At 41.9% G+C, this 20,080-nt stretch overlaps 1 protein-coding gene across 1 annotated transcript in view; it reads right to left on the bottom strand.

Annotated features, from left to right (window-relative positions):
* Positions 1–17,065, bottom strand: part of LOC138967202 (ATPase ASNA1 homolog) — an 18,118-nt gene extending 1,053 nt beyond the window's left edge. Inside the window, exons 1-8 of the mRNA XM_070339725.1 lie at positions 16,906–17,065; positions 9,760–9,907; positions 9,242–9,296; positions 8,455–8,548; positions 5,878–6,028; positions 5,402–5,509; positions 3,778–3,972; positions 1–3,379 (exon numbers count right to left, since the gene is read on the bottom strand). The exon at positions 1–3,379 is cut by the window's left edge and continues 1,053 nt beyond it. Coding sequence (XP_070195826.1) covers positions 3,257–3,379; positions 3,778–3,972; positions 5,402–5,509; positions 5,878–6,028; positions 8,455–8,548; positions 9,242–9,296; positions 9,760–9,907; positions 16,906–17,027 — 996 coding nt within the window. The 5' untranslated portion in view covers positions 17,028–17,065 and the 3' untranslated portion in view covers positions 1–3,256. The remainder of the gene's footprint in view (positions 3,380–3,777; positions 3,973–5,401; positions 5,510–5,877; positions 6,029–8,454; positions 8,549–9,241; positions 9,297–9,759; positions 9,908–16,905) is intronic.
* Positions 17,066–20,080: the final 3,015 nt, after the last annotated feature.

Below are 20,080 nucleotides of genomic sequence, written 5' to 3' on the forward strand. Positions count from 1 at the left end.
TGTATATATATATTTAGAGCGCTTACTTTCCTTTGACTGTTAGATTTTGTCACTGGTGCTCTCCCTTACTTGGTCAGATTTCTTTCTTTCTTTATTTGGTGTTTAAAGTCGTTTTCAACCGTTCAAGGTTATATCGCGACGGGGAAAGGGGGGGAATGGGATAGAGCCACTTGTTAATTGTTTCTTGTTCACAAAAGCACTAATCAAAAAAATTGCTCCAGGGGCTTGCATTGTAGTACAATATATGACCTTTCTGGGAGAATGCAAGTTTCCAGTACAAAGGACTTAACATTTCTTACATACTGCTTGACTAAAATCTTTACAAACATTGACTATATTCTATACAAGAAACACTTAGCAAAGGTAAAAGGAGAAACAGAATCCGTTAGTCGCCTCTTACGACATGCTGCGGAGCATCGGGTAAATTCTTCCCCCTAACCCGCGGGGGGGTTGGTCAGATTGTGCTAGATTCGTCCAACACTCCACACTGAATCAAAAACAAAACCAGATAATGTTTACATGGATACTGGCAGAAATGCACGACCTCCAAACAGGTTGTGAGAGTGCAGGTAAAAAACAACATTATGATTGTAATGAATTCAAGGACACAGAAACTTCTTCTTTTTCGATCTTAGGCTGACACTCCCGTGTTCACCTATGTTTTTGCACAAGTTGGTTATTACATGCATGACGGTTTTTACCACGCCATTTAGGCTGCCACACGCAAATTTCGGAGGAAGGACACAGAAACAATTGGAACATTAACTTCAAAGTGTACGCAAGGTAAGTGGGTGTAGATACGCACTAACAGTATATGTCCACTTTCATGCTTGTCGATCCATACATGTGTCGGCAGAACACATATCAACTTGTTCAAAAAGATGACTGCAGGGGCAACACAGCACAAACTCATGTGTATGCACTCATCTACAGATATATATATATATATATATATATATGCAGAAAGACACACACACACACACACACACTCAAAGAGACACACATAAATAAATACACAAACATGCACACAGCTTACAGCAACCATATCCATTTCCAACTTATTCATTTTGAAATACAGTGGTATCTGTGCAGGTCAAATCCAGTCAAGTTTATAGATTGAGGGGCAACAGAAAGTGTCCTTTGTTGAGAGGTGTTCTATCATCAGATGGTCACTGCATGGGAGGTACCACCGTTTACTCAATGGCAAAATAGAGTACTACTTTTTCAATTTGGTGTCATAGATGTAAAATCTGGAGTTGAGGATTTTTACTCTCAGCGCAGTTCACGAAAGCCAATCTACTTTACCAAATGTTCCTTTAATATGTGCATAAGTTTCCTCCCTTTAAATACTTTAAGCTGCTTTAATTTGTACGTACAGTTCGCACCCCTGCCCCATTCAGTGTATTCAATAAAGCATAAAAATTGAGAAGCCAGACACTTTGGCATTTCTGCATTATGAGAAAAAAGATGAAGGATTACCCTTTATTGCAATACCTTTAGTTTCAAATATGACATCATACTTGGCCATACAAACATGAGAATTTCTTGTATAGTTCTACAATGGACAGTGAGTATCTTTAAAACGGCGGCTGCCGCTTCCATATCTTTAACAAGTCCTGCCATTGTGGAGAACCCTATTCATTTCAACACATTTTCGCTCCATGCGCTACAAATAGAATTACCTTTAAAACCTTATGACCATATGCAGCTCCATGGTCTGAGTCCCCAGGATTATCTGCGCAGTAGCAGTTCTCTAGGCTGGTCACACAGCTTGCTGCTGTGCCGACTGGTCAGGGACTCGGACATGGGGCTGTGGGTATAACTAAGCCCAGATTATCACATCAGCGTGTTTCAGTTTGAGGTCGAGTGGCTCCCGCCATCCCTCCTGATTCCAGCGACTACCTTCTAGACAACATATCCTCACCCAAGGCCCACTAGTCGCCAAACTGTACATATTGTTTTTATTACCACGGCCTTCGTGGCTTACATCTTAATCCTTTTATTTGTAAAAAGTTTTGAGATTTATTGTTCGTGTTCCTCTTACTTGCTCATCTATTTGGTTTTATTGGTGATCCTGAAAGGTTCCACTTTTTAACTCGATTTGAAATAAAAAAAAAAAATAATATTACAAGCCCGTTATTCAAGACATAGAATACAGACTTATAATTCTTACCAAGAAACATCTTAACTACTTTTCATTTTAACAAATTCCACAGAGCATTATCAACTCAACCCCACCCCCTGCCCTCCTCTCCTTATTTTTTGTTTCTTTCTTTCCTCTTTTTGAAAGCGGACAAACACTCAAGTCCTTAATGGCTCAAAACCGTAGGACTTTTAATATTAATTTTAACGTATCTTTAAAAATGAATTACCTCATGCATAAAGTACTGGCGCTCTATACATTGGGTTGGAAAGAGAAATTGACATAATATACAATTTTTTTGAGTCCCTAAGTTTCAAAATAATTACTTGAAATAGGTGTGTACTATATCGGAATAAAGAGGAATTTCTTTCTTTCTTTCTTTATTTGGTGTTTAACGTCGTTTTCAACCACGACGGGGAAAGGGGGAAGATGGGATAGAGCCACTTGTCAATTGTTTCTTGTTCACAAAAGCACTAATCAAAAATTTGCTCCAGGGGCTTGCAACGTAGTACAATGTATTACCTTACTGGGAGAATGCAAGTTTCCAGCACAAAGGACTTAACATTTCTTACATACTGCTTGACTAAAATCTGTACAAAAATTGACTATATTCTATACAAGAAACACTTAACAAGGGTAAAAGGAGAAACAGAATCCGTTAGTTGCCTCTTACGACATGCTGGGGAGCATCGGGTAAATTCTTCCCCCTAACCCGCAGGGGGTAAAGAGGAATTCATCAGAACCAAAATCCTTGATAACTTTCTGTGACATTTGGCTTACCGTGAAAGATCCCGTTCCTTCAAACCATTCATAAACCTACAGACTGTTTTCAGAGTCAGACACGCACATACTCAGGAGCTCACACACACATGCATTACCACAAGAAAAGCCTCAACACATATTCAGCTCACACACTTTCGGAGAAGAAAAAACCCACTAACAAAAACAACAAGAACAAACCAAGAACTCTCCAAACAAAACAACACCAAAAAAAATCACACAAAAGGAGTTCCCGTAACAAAATATAATTACACTGCCACGATAATTATTTGACATTTTCCCCCATGTACACAGTCCAGGCTGCAATAGTCAGGGCGATGAGAGAGGTAAGCGCTAGTCAGGTTTGAACGGGTGCAGAAGGTACTCGGAGAAAGGCTGGAGCTTCTCCACTCCTCGCACCTCATCTTCCAGCAAGGGCAGCCTCGTCACGTGGAAATCCTCATACAGGTCGTCAATCTGCAATAACAGTAAAACAAGGCAACTGTTTTCATTTTTATTCAATTTAATTTCCTCTATTATCCCAATGATGGGAAATTCGGGCCGCTTCCTCCCAGTGGAAAGCTAGCAGCAACAAGAGTCATGCTACCCAGGTGTATGCGTGTTTAGGTGTAATCAGCCACCTGCACTTATGGCCGAGGTCTTTTATGTGCCACAGGGGTGGGGCATGGATACCATCTCTGAGTCTGCACATAAAGTTGACCCGTGTCCGTCCCTGCCGGGATTCGAACCTGCAACCTTAGGATCACAAGTCCAGTGCTCTACCCTGTTTTCCCACCCAGAGGCTTTCGCTGTGAACTTGGAAACGTTATCATACAAAGACGACCACTGCAATATGAACCATTTTGTTGACCGACCTGATCGAGATACTTCCTCTGTATCCTCTGTCGAGCGATGCACAGACGGCAGTCTCCTGACTTGTGCATGTTGAGCTGGTTGACCACAATGTTGTGCGTGTCGATGCCGTACTTGGTCAGCTCCTGCACCAGGCGCTCTGTTTCGTACAGCGACAGGAACTCGGCGATGCACACACAGACGAATGTTGTCTGGTCCTGCAAGAAATCAAGAAGATTATTGAAGTTTATAGATGGTCTTAACGAATAACACTCAGTGATGTAAATTCACATACATGTTGTCCATCCCTGCAATAGAGTCAAGTAAATCGTTAAATAGGATACAGTTAGAAGAAGAAAAAGTTTGACACCCTTATACCCTTGTAGCAAACTGAAATAATAGGCTTTGCTTCTGCATTCTCAGATATTCATGTTTGGTAAACTTGTTATCTATTAAAGAAGCTGCTCTCTGAGACTTTCTGTTCATGATGTCGACCTGTAAATTTACCTCCATTTTTAAAACTTCTTCTCTTTCAAGACCCAATTTTCTCACAATTTGGGATGGTCTAAAAAAGGGTTTCTAAATGACATTCTGGCCAGTGAAAGGAAACACATCAGTCCAAGGGACAGGGGAGAGCACTGAAAAAGAGAAAGAGTGCCTTTGGGCTCAGAGATGTGGTCAAAGGGTAGAGACTGGAAGTAAAGTAAAGAAAACAGTTGGAGTAAAAGAGAGACATAATGTACTGGGAACCAGTAAGTGAGAGAGAGAGAGAGAGAGAGAGAGAGAGAGAGAGAGAGAGAGAGAGAGAGAGAGAGAGAGAGAGAGAGAGAAGGAGAAAGAGAAGGAGAAAGAGGAGAAAGAGAGAGAGAGAGAGAGAGAGAGAGAGAGAGAGAGAGAGAGAGAGAGAGAGAGAGAGAGAGAGAGAGAGACTTAGACTTAGAACATTTTATTCACATAAAGGGTAGACATTTTAGGCCATAGGCTTAATCTTACAATGTGCCCTTTACATTCACACAAACACATATTCACGCGTGCGCCCGACTAGAATCATAGAAACATCAAACATACAGTAATTATAAATGAGAAAAGTAGTAGAAAATACATGCATGGAACATCAATAAAGCAATTACAGAATGGAACATTAATTACGCAATCACACTTGCGCACTCACACGCAGACGCACAAGGAGGAACACATATAGTACTAATAATAATATTAGAGAGAGAGAGGGAGAGAGAGAGAGAGAGAGAGAGAGAGAGAGAGAGAGAGAGAGAGAGAGAGAGAGAGAGAGAGAGAGAGAGAGAGAGAGAGAGAGAGAGAGAGAGAAGGGAGAAAGAGAGAGAGAGAGGGGGAAAAGGGAGAAAGAGAGAGAGAGAGAGAGAGAGAGAGAGAGAGAGAGAGAGAGAGAGAGAGAGAGAGAGAAGGGAGAAAGAGAGAGAGAGAGAGGGAGAAAAAGGGAGAAAGAGAGAGAGAGAGAGAGAGAGAGAGAGAGAGAGAGAGAGAGAGAGAGAGAGAGAGAGAGAGAGAGAGAAGGAGAGAGGAAAACAGACAAGACACAAACAGGCGTACAAAGATGCACAAATGCAAGCAAGTACACCCACGCACTCGGACACACACGCACACACAGAGAATTGAAATTCAACTCACAGCATTTTTGAACTGTTCGTTGACCTGCTTAATTGTGGACATCATATCATCAAACTTGGAGGACATCTGGTCGCCATTAACATCTTGCATGCCTAGCATTCCACCCAACTGTAAGTGAATAAACAAACAAATAAATAAATAAACACATAAATAAATAAGACAGAAAGTAAGAAACAAGCTACTAGTCGTTTGCCTAGAAAGATATCATACTGCTCTCAATCCCAGGCATTGTTACAACAACTTACAAACTGAAACGATGGTAGAAGGTCATTAAACCCCCTCCAAATACTCTCCCTCATCCCCAACAGGTTAAACGCATACCCAGACAAGGCAGGCAGACACATACGTGCACACACACACACACACACAAAACAAACACAAAATTGAAACAAACAGAACAAGCAGTTCAAACTGGTAAAAGACAGACGAACAAACAAACGTGAACACACACCAACTGTGTCCAAGTTAAGACAAACCTGAGAAATGAAGGGGCCAATCTGGTTCTTGAGTCTCATGAGCTTGCCGAGCCCTTTCTCAATGACGCTGGGGAAAGACAGCAGTCGCAGAGTGTGGCCAGTGGGTGCCGTGTCAAACACCACAACAGAGAAGTTCATCGTACGCACCAATCTGAAAGAGAATTAAATGATACAAGAAAAGGCTCAGGCACATTTACAGGCCAGAATATTGACAAAATTGGCCTTTCGACCGATTCCCCGTAAAGGCCCGTCCAGACACTCCCGGCCGACCCTGTCCACATTTGACTTATGCTTAAAACGGCCCACGTGGGAGCGCCGCAGCGTGCTATGATCGCGAAGCGTTATTTGCAGAAGAATAGCGCGTGTTCTAATTTCTATGACACAGACATAGAACGACGGAAATTTGACCAATCAGAGCAAACCAGAGCGATGACATCAGCCGCTCGCGGCGCAGCAGTCGAATGCAACTGAACCTTCTTGTCAGGTGACGGCCGCTCCACAGTCACTGATACCGCATTGTGAAAAGAATCGTCGATGTGTGGCCACTCGGCAAATCCCGCGCGACGCACAAAACGGCCTGCGGCGCATAGAGCGTAAAACGGCGGCCAAGTCTGGACAGGGCTTAAGTTCCACTTTTTTGATTCATGGTAAGGTAATTGGTCCTCAAAACTAATAGCCCCTCCACTCCCACCTCATATCTGACAGAAATAACATACAGAAAAGTTCAGCCATGATTTGTTACAATGGAATCCCCCTTTGAAGAGCCCCCCCCCCCCCAATTAAGAATTCCAGTTCCACCCTTTTAAGACACTGCCTTCTCAGAAGTTATTGTCCATAATCTCTGTGAATGTACCTCCTTTTTATGACCCGATTTTTCTAAGACTTTTTGAGGTCTCAAAAGGGGATTGCATTAGTTTAAAAGTGTTAAAGCAATCCTTCTAGATGAATACCCGCTTCGCCGGGTATGGCTTCGCCGGGAAGAAGTCGAGCCGAATACCCGGCTGTGCCGGGTGTACGCCGGCTTTTCCGGCGCACCGCACGAAGGAAGGGAGATAAACGTGCAAAACACTGGAGAAGATAAGGACGAGTAATACCCGGCTTTGCCGGGACAGTGACCTTCTAAAAATAGTATAACGGGAATATGGATTGAGCGTTGTCGACAGTGACCTTCTAAAAATAGAAACGGGAATATGGATTGACGCCACACGAAGGAAGGGAGATAAACGCTGAAAACACTGGAGAAGATAAGGAAGAGTTACTGGGAATGGATCCAGAGAAAAACTAAAATCGGTTCAGCGCTGCGCGCTGAGAGCACGTCTTGAAATATCTCATCAACCAGGTTGTGTCCGGGGTGTACCTGAATATGGCCACCAAATTTGAAAGAGATCCATCGAGAACTTTGGCCGTGCATCGCGGACACACACACACACACACACACAAGTATATATATATATAGATAGATACAGGAGCATCTCCTTCTGGCAAAATTGACTCCTAGTCATAGTCATCATACACAATTTAGTGTGACGTTCACCGACTAGACTTTCTGTTTGGAAACGTTCTTCTTTGGTTTTCACATCATATCACTCTCATATCATTATTACCAATTTCCATATGACAATTAGCCAGGCTTTTTTTCTACCCACACACACTTTGACTTACTAACAGTATTCTGTGAATTGTTTTGGTTTACAAATACAGTATGTGGTCACACCCCTTTTAATTTGCTAAAAAAAGAAAGAGTTGTAAGAAAATCATGGCTGCAGACCTCAGTTTACACCCAACACTTGACAAGAGTAATGGTCAAGTAAAAAAAAAAGTAATCTGATGACCAAAATAGTAACCCAGTGGTTACAAACGCCAACATTAGCAACACAAACCTAATTTTGAAGCACATTTGAAAATCGTAGTCTGGACTTAAATGGAGTATATTTCCCCCCAAAAGCCTAAACAATAGTAATAAATTACTCTAAAATAGTAAGGGCAGACAGGTCTGGGGCAGAGGTGCACGTAGTGAAACTGGGTACCACCCAAGTGGCTGGGAAGAAACCACAGGGTTTGACTGATTGAAATGACAACAAATTATTATTATTGTGATCATTTTTATGCGCCTAATCTAGATATAGCCCTAGGCGCTTACATATTAATTTCTGCCGTTTGAAATGGAATTCTTTACAGACAGACAGACAAACAGACATTTTTTACACACAATATATAACGCATTCACATCGGCCAGTAAGCTCAGTAGCCTATTAGGCGAGCATTCACCTTTCACGGCCTTTATTCCAAGTCAAACGGGTATTTGGTGGACATTTTTATCTATGCCTATACAATTTTGCCAGGAAAGACCCTTTTGTCAATCGTGGGATCTTTAACGTGCACACCCCAATGTGGTGTACACGAAGGGACCTCGGTTTTTCGTCTCATCATCTCAAATCTTTGTTTTAACCAACCAGAGCCCGCAGCTGCGTACCAATCATTTGGGTGTTCCCCAGGTTTGCTTCGTGCACTGGCCTCCAAGGTCCCCACTGTGAGTGAAAGAGATAATTCTGACACTCAATTTGCCCCAGCACTTACTTCATGACCTCTGCAAAACTCATGGCTTCGTCAATACCAGGGAATGAACCAAGCAAGTCTTGGACCATGTTACGTCCCACAGTCATCGCGTCGGCTACACAAACAGAGAGAAACAGGTTTCTCAATAGACAAATCCAGAAAAAAACCTCTGTGGGGTTTGTATGGGTTTTGGAAGAGTGAATACCCTTGCCAATCCTCTGACAAACATTGGAGGGGCCAATCACTAACAAGGGGTGTGTCGGAAACACGCTGCTCCTGTCTACATGTTTCCGACACACCCGACACTAGTGATTGGTCAGGAGCATGTGTTTCCAACACACCCATCGCTAATGATTGCCTCCCCCCCCCCCCCCCCTCCCCCCCCAATCTTTGTCAGAGGTTTTGGCAAGGGTATTCACTCTTCCACATGCGATACAATTCGAAAATCGTCTATTATGAGATTTGTTTCAAGTCGTTATGTATGACAAACCATATTTATAAAGGTCTATCCTTTCCTTCTGTCTAAGGTACATGTACTCACATTCATAATTCAACCTCAAGGTCTCTTCAAGCAGCAAATAGCCTTTCTTCAAAGCAAGGTCGTGACTGTATCACTATCACTATCAGAGTATTTTCTATACCATTACCAAATAACCTTTTTGACAAGCACCTACTTTTTTCAGTCTTCAAAAACCCTAGAAATAATAATTAAGTACTCAGTAATAATAATATTCAGTAACATTCATCAAATATTCAGCTTGACAACCACAAAAAACACCTGCACACCCGCACAAAGATAGAACCTTACCTTGATCGAAGAATTCATCAGGCAATTCAGACAGCCCCAAGTTTGGATCAATTTCCTGTATGCAAAACAAAGATAAAAATATATATATATATGTGAATCACAAAGATAAAAAATATGCATCACACGGATAAAAGCTGAGAAATCTTAAAATTAAATCAGAAAAGAAGATCTTCAAATGCCTACTGCTCTAACTCTCAGCTGTTCAGTTTAACTTCCTGAGAGTGAGAGTGAGATGTATTGTAAATTTATATAACAAAATCTACCAGGAAATCATCTTATGAATATGATTCATAAATTCCTGACTTCTTCTTGGCTAGTTTCATGCTTTACGTTTAACTAGTAAGATTTTACTAAGAATCATCATTATGATATGTGGACAATAAGTATACTGGAAAGGAAAACAAGAAAATCTTTAAAGTTCAACGTTTTAAAAGTCTGATTCCAGCTTCAAGCATGGATACATACAATCTTGTTCATTAAACGCAAAAACTTAACTAGCCAATATATCAAAATCTCACCATCGCATAGAGGTTCGTGAATCCTTTGACAAGGGTTGGCACCTTGGAAAATTTTTGGCTGAAGGCATCAGACACATTGTGCGCTGGGTCTGTGGAAATAATCAGCACAGTCTCTCTCACCTTGCACAGTTGTAATGCCAGGCTGCAGCTGCACACATACACAAAATCAACTGGTTGAGTTTAAGGAAAACACAACACAAAAGTTTGGCGTCGGCAGTCAATGAAACACTGAAACTGTAAGTAATTAATTTTGCAATTGCCATACACACTCGGCGTTAACTTCCGGTCGCAAAGCGAATTTGCCATTCGACACCACTTTGCGATAGGAATGCAGTCGAGCAGTTGATTATAAGAGTACAAAGAAATAGAAACAATCTGATGCTGCACGGCCTTGATTACATTCTGGGGGTGTACTTAAATAAGTTAAAAGACCAGACACTGAACTGCATCAACACTCTGAGCGTCATTCGATGCCATTTTGCAAAGGTACTCTTCACTTTCAATTCATAGTATCAATTAACTCTAAGTGTCCTATAAGACTTTGAAGCTTTCTCTTCCCTGATCCTGTTATTTTTTGACTAAATTGTGTAAAACAGAGGTGGTTTGGTAAATAAATCATTTCTTTTTTGTTTGTGAATGGTTTTAATCCAAATTTTTTTTAGATGTTCAAATATGAATGCTGATTATGTTAATTGGAAGTTTAGACATTTTTGAAGATTAACCTTAGTTGTAAAAAGCCGTTAAGTGTATTAATTACAGGTGACAGTTTAAAAATAAAGAGTCAAAACCAAACCAAGGTGTTTCATTCTTTGTATTCATGACAAACAAACAGAACATTCCATTGTTTATGTAAACCTGCACTTTTACTCACTTGTTTCAACTGTCACATATCAACTGTCACCCTAAAAAAAAAAATAAAAAAAAAACCACACACACACACGACAGTGTTTATGCACTTTTTTTTTCACTTGTTTCAACTGTCACATATCAACTGTCACATTCAAACAAAAACAAAAATCAAAACAAAAAACACACACACACACACACACACAACAGTGTTTATGTGTAAACCTGCACTTCTACTGACTTGTTTTAACTGTCAAATATCAACTGTCAAATATCAACTGTCACATTCATATAAAAAACAAAAAAAACAAAAAAACACACACACACACACACACACAACAGTGTTTATGTGTAAACCTGCACTTCTACTGACTTGTTTTAACTGTCAAATATCAACTGTCAAATATCAACTGTCACATTCATAAAAAAAAATTAAAAAAAACACACACACACACACAACAGTGTTTATGTAAACCTGCACTTCTACTGACTTCTTTCAACTGTCACATATATTGTAAGCCTTTTCGCATGGACGCTTTGTTATTTGCTTTTAAAATTTTGTCAGGATTTTAGGCGCAAGCGGGCGTCAGATGTTGATTACGAAAATGCTCCAAAGTTTGCGAATTCTCCAGGTTTTTGTTGTGCTTGCCAGTTGCAACTTCCTTTGCAATCTGTTTATTACACACAACATTTAGAAAAGTGAAGACGAACAAAGATAAAATTTCATGCAAAAGATAGTTAGACAAGAGAGAATTTTTACAACACCAGAGTGAGACGAGTGAGAACTTTGGACAATGCACATAAGGTCAGCATCTCATATCGATTGCGACTCATCACATCAGCAATCACAGGCTGTCTCAGTTCTTTTCTACTACTCCAATAGCACCTGTAGTTGGGTAATCCAATCACCCCATGAGAAATAAAATCCCCATGTAGGCCTTGAGCTCTGCCACTGATGTATCGAAAGTTGCATCGCCTTTCTGCCTGGCATACCGGATGGTCTCGTCGCGAATATCAGCGAACAATCGATCGGGAAAGAGTTGTTGGAAGTAGTCAGGGGAAGGGGGATTCTAGGACCAACACTCCCAGAAAACTCATCTTCACTCCAGTCATCGATCGTGTCCGTCCACTCTGCATCACTGTCAATGTCATCGTCGCTGCTACTCAATGGAATGTCCGAAATTCCGGATGAAAAGTCAGATAAATCGGCAGTGTGCACACTTGACACAGAAATGTCACTTTGACCTGAATCTGCTAGGCCTAACACATCAGCAGGGTTGCCGAAGTTCCGAATGTCAGCGCGGTCGAATCCATGAAAAGATGATGAAGATGAACAATCCAAGTCAGCCATTTTGATCCAAACATTCTCTCGCAAAAAACTCAACTAAAATCGGTCAGGAAAAATAGAAAGGGTAAAAAAAAAAACTGAGACAAAAATCACCAACTGTCAGTGGTTGTTGACAAACGAGCACCACTCGCGGTTTTCTTCGTGAAGAGCTGTATTTCCGGGTTATTCCCCTTTAGCCTTAGCTACAGGTACGCGCGCGGTTTCAAGCGGATCAGGATCGTCAGCGACAAGCGGAACGGCGCGGTATAGGACATTAAGAGTTAAAGTACGTTGGGATCAAACACAGACAAAAACAAACACACACACGAAACTGATACTGATAGTGATACTTCACGGCAGTTTATTGTCGGAGTTCGAACACACTTGGAGTGCGTATCAACCTAGAAACGGTTGTATACTATGTGAACGTCCATAATTTGCCAACCCTCGACACTCCGAAAAAGAGATAGTCCATACGTCAGACTGATTTTTCATTGGCTACTTCCTAACGACTTGTTAGGGGGCATTTCATTGGCTACAGATTTGTAACAGAGCTTTTCATTGTAGGAGTGTATACAGACCCATGGATCCTGTATACACTCGGAGTGCATATATATAGCTTTTGCCAATAGACCCTATCGTTATTCCAAGCTCTCGTAAGCTTTCGCAAGCAAAGCATGTGGTACAGCAATCTCACGCAAGCTGCAAAAGCCGGGGTTCGAAGTTCTCGCGGTGTTCAAAGAATAACAAAGAGCGTGTCTCGCGAGAGCTGCTCAGATGCCAAAAAGGTCCATTAACTGATTAAGTTATCTAAAATCAACAAATTTGCGAAAAACTTGTGATGTGAACATGTGTGATTCTATGAACAGCTTGAACTTGAAGATGGGAGTTTGGTTTTAATACAGGGCTATATTTGGACATTGCTGATCGAGGCAAGCTAATTTCTCTGAGGTAAGCTACACGACGGAATAAACTCAGAGGAACTATTTCCAGCAAAATTAGGCTACAAAGTAGACAGAAGAGACCGGCCAACACAAGCTTATGGAGGAGTCCTAATAGCATCCAAAGTTGAATTAGAACTACACAACATCTACAAAGCAAAAGACGTAGAACTCATTACTGGAACTTTCAAGACCTCCGGCCGACACAAAAAAGTAACAGTGGCAGCGTATTACCGACCACCAAATAGAACAGACACTGAGTACATGAAATCAAGTGAAGACGAATTCAAAAAATTAAAGAAAGCTAACAAAAACAATGTCCTCCTCGTCGCCGGCGATTTCAACGCTCCTGATATTAACTGGTCCTCCAACACTATCGAAGGACACCGATACCCATCAAGAGTAAACAAGAGCATTCTTGACATTGCCGCAGACAATGATCTTGAACAAATAGTAAATTTTCCCACAAGAGAAAACAACACCCTGGATATACTGATGACATCACATCCCACATTTTCAATACGCTGCAAACCCCTACCACCAATAGGCAAAAGTGATCACGACATCGTACTGTACGACACCCTACTTCGCCCAATAAGAAAGAGACCCCCACGACGCAAGATCTACCAGTGGAAGAAGGCGAACGTTGACGCAATTAGAAAGGACCTACGCGAACATGCAGAGGAAGTAAAGGCCAACCCTGCCTTCATCGCAACGATAGAAAGCTTCTGGGCCCACTTCAAACAAAAAATACAGTAGTCCCTTCCATTTCCGGCCCTTTCGTGGGCGTGAACCTACCCGGAGCGGCCAGCTTTCCCATGACTAATGAGTTTTCCTTCTATAATTGACTCTTAATGGCCGTTAACCTGTCTGACGCGGTCAACGGTCACTGATTTTTGCCCTAAGGTGCCCCTCTTACTCGACAGGAGCGGCCACTTAACGGCCACTTGTCACTTTCGCGGGCGAGCGCCTGTGGTGTGTGTGTGTGTGTGTGTTGTGTGCACAGACGGCACAGCACGAGCAGACGACATGAATACTTACGCATGCGCAAACTGTAAATACAGACATGCGCATACATGTACATTTACGGCAGTCACTTCCGGATCGATCACAGCTGATGTGAGTTTGAAACACTTGTTTATCTGACACTCAAATACATATATATTATAATAATCCAAACAACACACATAGAAACATACGAAACAATAGCTTAGCCAGGACGATCGAGTTAAACACGCAAATAATTAAGATGTATTTATAAACGAAAGCAAAACTAACAGAGACAATGAATCGGCGGCTCGTGGATGATCGCTTTCTTTTCTTCATGAAAACTTGATCGTGTTTTTTGGGTTTTTTTTGGAGGAGGAGGGGGCCTGTAATGAACGGCCACCTGATATTTGCGGTCACCTTTGCAATGACTAATGGGTGACCGGATATGGCAGGTACTACTGTAGCCCAAGTTATTGAAAAACACGTTCCGACCAAACTCACGCCGCGCAAGCACACTCATCCTTGGATTGACACCGAGATTCGCCGAGCAATTCGAAGGAAGCAGAGAGCGCATAAGAAGGCTAGAAAATCCGGGAAGAAGAAAGATAAGGACAGATACAAACGATTGCAAGCCCAAGCTAGATATGAAATAAGAAGAGCAAGCAAGAGTTACCTTGAGGACATTGTAAGCGAAGACTTCACTAAGGCACCCAAGAAATTCTGGTCGCATGTACGAAGCAAAGGTCAAGACTCATCGGGTATAGCCCCTCTGAAGAGCAAGGATGGCTTCTTAAAGAGCGACAGTGTGAGCAAGGCTGAAATCTTAAACTCTCAATTTCAGTCTGTCTTCACAAATGAGGACACACAAAATATTCCCAACAAAGGCGTGAGCAAGTACCCAGCCATGAAGAATATCCTCGTTGCTGAAGCCGGGGTACTGAAGCTGCTGAGAAACCTCAATCCCCACAAGGCGACTGGACCAGATGAAATACCTGCTTTTCTACTGAAGACAGCAGCTGAAGAAATAGCACCTATCTTAACAAGGATGTTCCAAATGTCGATTGATGGAGGAAAAACACCCCAGGACTGGAAGGAGGCCCTAGTCGTCCCTATATTTAAAAAAGGAGACAAACACCATCCCGCGAATTACCGTCCTGTATCACTCACATCAATCACATGCAAGATCCTCGAACATATAGTCCATAGCACCATAATGCAACATCTTCAAAAGAACAACATCCTTACTGACGTCCAGCACGGTTTCCGGAAGCAACGATCCTGTGAATCCCAGCTCATAGTGACAGTGCACGACATCGCACAAAACCTTGCCAAGAAAAATCAAGTGGACACTGTCCTACTGGATTTTTCGAAAGCTTTCGACAAGGTTCCTCACCAGCGCCTTCAGCACAAACTCCACTATTACGGAGTTCGGGGTTCCACTCTAAACTGGATTCAATCTTTCCTGTCCGACAGAACACAAAGGGTGGCAATCGAGGGCGTCCAATCAACACCAGCACCAGTAACATCAGGCGTGCCCCAAGGCACAGTGCTAGGACCCCTCCTATTCCTGCTATATATTAACGACATGCCAGACGTCGTGAAAAATTCCAAAGTAAAACTGTTTGCTGACGACAGCCTCCTGTTTAGAAACATCTCAAATCAACAAGACCAGATGCTGCTCCAACAAGACCTGGAAGCGCTAGAGAAATGGGAGCAAGAATGGCAAATGGAGTTCAACCCAAGCAAATGTGTGGTAATGAACATCATGCCAAACAAGAATAAGATACTTCTTCCATCCAACTACCACCTCCATGGACAGACTCTTGAAACAACGACAGAGAGTAAATATCTAGGTGTTACTATTACAAGTAACCTTTCTTGGGGCAGGCACGTAGAAACAGCTGCAGCGAAGGGAAACAGGACAGTCAGCTTCCTCCGAAGGAACTTCAAGGAGTGCACTCCAAAAGTGAAAGCGGCAACCTACATCACAATGGTCCGCCCCACCCTTGAGTATGCCTCGACTGTCTGGAATCCGCACGAACAACAGCACAACAACCTGCTCGAGTCAGTCCAAAAAAGAGCGGCCAGATATGTCCACAATAACTACAGGGAAAAAGAGCCTGGCACCGTCACCAACATGCTGACAAACTTAGGATGGAAGAGCCTCGAAGAACGAAGACATAACAGTCGACTAGCGATGATGTTTAAAATTAAAAATGACATGGTCGGCATTGACAAGACCGCGTTTCTCAAACCATCAGACACGAGAACGAGAGGGAATAGGATCCACCAAGAACAGGACTACCACCCTTCACTGTCCCACTCCTTTTTTCCGCAGACAACATCAGAGTGGAACAAGCTCCCGATCTCCACCACATCCGCCCCCTCCCTTGAGTCGTTCATGTCACGACTCGGTGGCAGCAGAGCCCTGCAGCCATCCACCTCCCTCCCATAGCCGTTGATGGATTGTACAAAGTTTTAATAACCCCAAAACCTAGCCAAGCTCCTCTCCACTGCCCTCCTGCACCCCCCATACCCCCCCCCCCCCTCCCCCAGCTTTGGCTTTTTAACTTCCTTACACGACTGGCACAGACCGCAATGGGGGCCAACAGTGTATGGACATCACCGCGGGACCTTCAACATCCAAGAAATTGGATCCGGTCCCCCACGGGAAGAAGAAGAAGAAGAAGCTTCACATTCATACATCCTGTAGATCTTACAAATTACGTTCATGATGTACACTAACAGAATCATGTGTCAGTGTTACTGCTTACCCTCTCTCTCTCTCTTTCACACTCACACACACGATGGTAACACATACATTTTCTTTAGAAAACAGAATTGAGTTCCAGGATAACAGAAAGTTCAGCTTTCCTTTAATTCCCAATTTTCTCAGACTCCAGAGAATTTTAACACTAACAGTCTACAGATCGACCGGATGCATGATGTGTCACTCAGTGTCAGTACCGATCGGAGGAAGGCCACTCACAAAGTCTCGCAAAATAGGTTCGTACTTTAGTCTGTGAATAATTTTAACCATACCTTGTTGTAGTTTTTCCTACTCCACCTTTTCCGCCTACAAAAACCCATTTTAGAGAATTCTGATCAATGATATTTTTCAAAGAAGGATCGTATTCTACCGAATCCCCAGTGGCAGCGGCCATGTTTACAAGGGAAGCTACGCCTACAGCAGAAGTGTTGCGACCCATCTCGTCATCGGCGCTTTTCCGGAAATGACGTGCGCTAAGTTAGAATTCCAACAATGGCCGCCATTGTTGGAATTCCAACTTTGCGCTACGCGATTCTGGAAATGAACCGCGCGCAGAGTGAGAATTTTGCTCTTTCTTAGAATGCGATGATTAAATGATAATTGATGGACTACAATGATCAGCGTATGTTTAAAATATCAATAGTTGGTTGTAATAAAACAGATGCATCAGACAAAATCATACCAACTGCTATTTTTCTTACTTACGAACCTTGGAAAAATAAACACTGATCTGGCTGGCTGAGATCTTTTTGACATCGTTCTGAACAAACGAGCGCCTCAGTTTGCCATTTTAACTGGTGCTAGTGAAGTTTACCCTTACAATTTAAGTAACGTTGACAACACTCATGCGTAACTTAATTGTTACATAACAACATGATTCATTTTGACAAAATTACTCCAGGCCCTTAATTATCACACAAAAATGCGAATGTGAATTGTTGTAAGCTTGTTATAACTATAACTTTAAGGTTTGATAGGTTATTTGGTATACATGTACAAATTTGACGCTAAGTTAACATTTAATATCTCAAGAAAAAAACACAGAGACTGAGACGTATCTGTATATGCAGGGACCTATAGGTCTGTGGAGTGCGTGTGGTGTGTTTGTAATTGTGTGTTTGTGTATGTGTGCAGACCCTGGTGTGTCAGTGTGCGTGTGTCAGTGTGTGTGTGTGTGTGTATGTGTGCACACCCTGGTGTGTGTGTCAGTGTCAGTGTGGGTGTGTGTATATATGCCGTGTTATGTGTATGTCAGTGTCAGTGTGCGTGCGTATGTGCATGTGTGTGAGAAAAAGAGATACAGAGAAATGAAACACACAAGTATATAATTATATGAATGTCCTTAGCTTGGCAGCCTGCTTTGCCCTTCACAAAATTTGAACATTTATACATGTTTATGAAGGTTTTTTGTGTCCAGCATGTATGTACTGTTCCTTTGTGTGTATCTGATTAACTTATATATATAGCAGTTACAACTTACAAGTACTTTTTAAATGTATGTTCCTTTTTCTCTACATTTCGAATACACATCTACCCTTTGGGATGTGTCTTTTCTTGCATTTGCCAGCTCCCTTTATTTATAATGATCATGTTTATGGAAAAAAAATGAGTCACATTTTGAGTATAACAATAGTCAATATCAATTAATGTAGCTCGACCACGAGGAAAGCATTAATTCCGGCGTTATGTTACACACTTTCCTTCCGGTGTAGTACATTGATTCAGCAGCGCTTCTACCTATTGGCCCCGGGAAATTTTGTTCTTGCCTTTTTACGTTTCAACACTGTTTTCACACACAAAATTGCCACAATGGTTTACCTAACCTGGTTGTATCTGAGCTTGATTGTCTTCTTCTTCAATGTACTGTGTTAAAGTTGAAACAGTAGTTGGTTTGGGTATGTGTGAGGGTATATTTATGCATCCCCCCTCCACACACACACCCGCACACACACACCCCAAGCACACCATCATCATCATGCCAACCATCTATGCATGTATATAGTTGGGTTCAGGGTAGGTATTTGGTAACTGTAAGTAGCAGTCAAATGGGACCAACATTTAGTTTGCACAAAAATGTAACTTACTAGCTGAGTGGAAATTGTATTTGCACTTAATTCTTTTGTTTTATCTAAAAGTAAGTATGTTACAGGGGCGGATCAGTTCATTTTATGGGGGGGGTTTCCAAAAGTATATTGTGAAGATATGGGTGTGAAGGCGCGAAGCGCCGAGCCGACGGCGCGAAGCGCCTAGCTTGCTAGGGGGGTCCGGGGGCATGCCCCCCCGGAAAATTTTGAAAAAAAGGATGTAAAATGGTGCAATCTGGTGCATTCTGAGGATGATCATTATACCAGTTTCAGGCAGCAGATTTTGTCACTGATTAATACCCCAAAAATTGAAACTCAACCCAAAAAAAACCAATTTTTTTTAAATTTTTTGGCTGGGGGTGGGTTTCCGGAAACCCCACAACCCCCCCCCCCCCCCTCGTCCGCCCCTGTGTTATATTATGGTAAAGTAAAATCCATTAACAAACTCGCTTGATAATTTCTGTGTATTCCGTAAATTTTGCGTTCTTTATATTTTATTGTCAATACAAAAGCCACCAACAGCATTCAGTATCAAATTTATTATGATATGCCGCCTGCATCTAAACAGGTTTATTGTTGGCATTATTGACTGTTAACTCATTGTGACCGGCCATTCTTGTGTCATTGGGAACACCCAGTGTCACAGAAATTGAAGATGCATGTCCCAAGTGTGTTCTATGAGAGAAAGATTATATTCAACAGCTATGGTATGGGCAGAAGGGCAGAACAATTTTTGTATTACTTGCTTGAGAATGTGTAAATACTGAGAGAAAAAATGACATTTTTGTGTTCAACACTTTTTTCATCATTAGAAACAGTTTAAGTAACGGTTGTGAACAACTTGTCCTGGTGGCACAAGATCAACAGGAGGTACCATAATTTTCATACAGAGGGTGTAAGAATTTAAAAGGATTAAAGTCAGTTAATGCAAAAATTAGCACTTGTGTGCTTGTGTGCATATGTGTGTGTGTGAAAAACCTGGTAATATGAATACATCTCCAGTTTCAATGTACACAGTGTCTGCCTATCCCAATCATTATGATGCTAAGCAAGGCGTGTGTGTGTGTGTTTTGTTTTTGGTTTTTTGGGTACAAGGGATGCTCATATATTTCTTTGGAACAACTGTGCTATGTATATATAAGTGCTACATTGTGTGTGCTTGATTGCATAACTAACTTAATGTATGTGTTGCGTCCCATCTAGTCAGCGGCGCTTTTCCGGAAATGACCTGCGCTTTGTTGGAATTCCAACTATGGCCGCCATTGTTGGAATTCCAACTTCGCGCTACGCGATTCTGGAAATGAACCGCGCGCAGAGTGAGAATTTTGCTCTTTCTTAGAATGCGATTATTAAATGATAATTG

Source organism: Littorina saxatilis, linkage group LG5, assembly GCF_037325665.1.
Source record: "Littorina saxatilis isolate snail1 linkage group LG5, US_GU_Lsax_2.0, whole genome shotgun sequence".
Lineage (NCBI taxonomy): Eukaryota > Metazoa > Mollusca > Gastropoda > Littorinimorpha > Littorinidae > Littorina > Littorina saxatilis.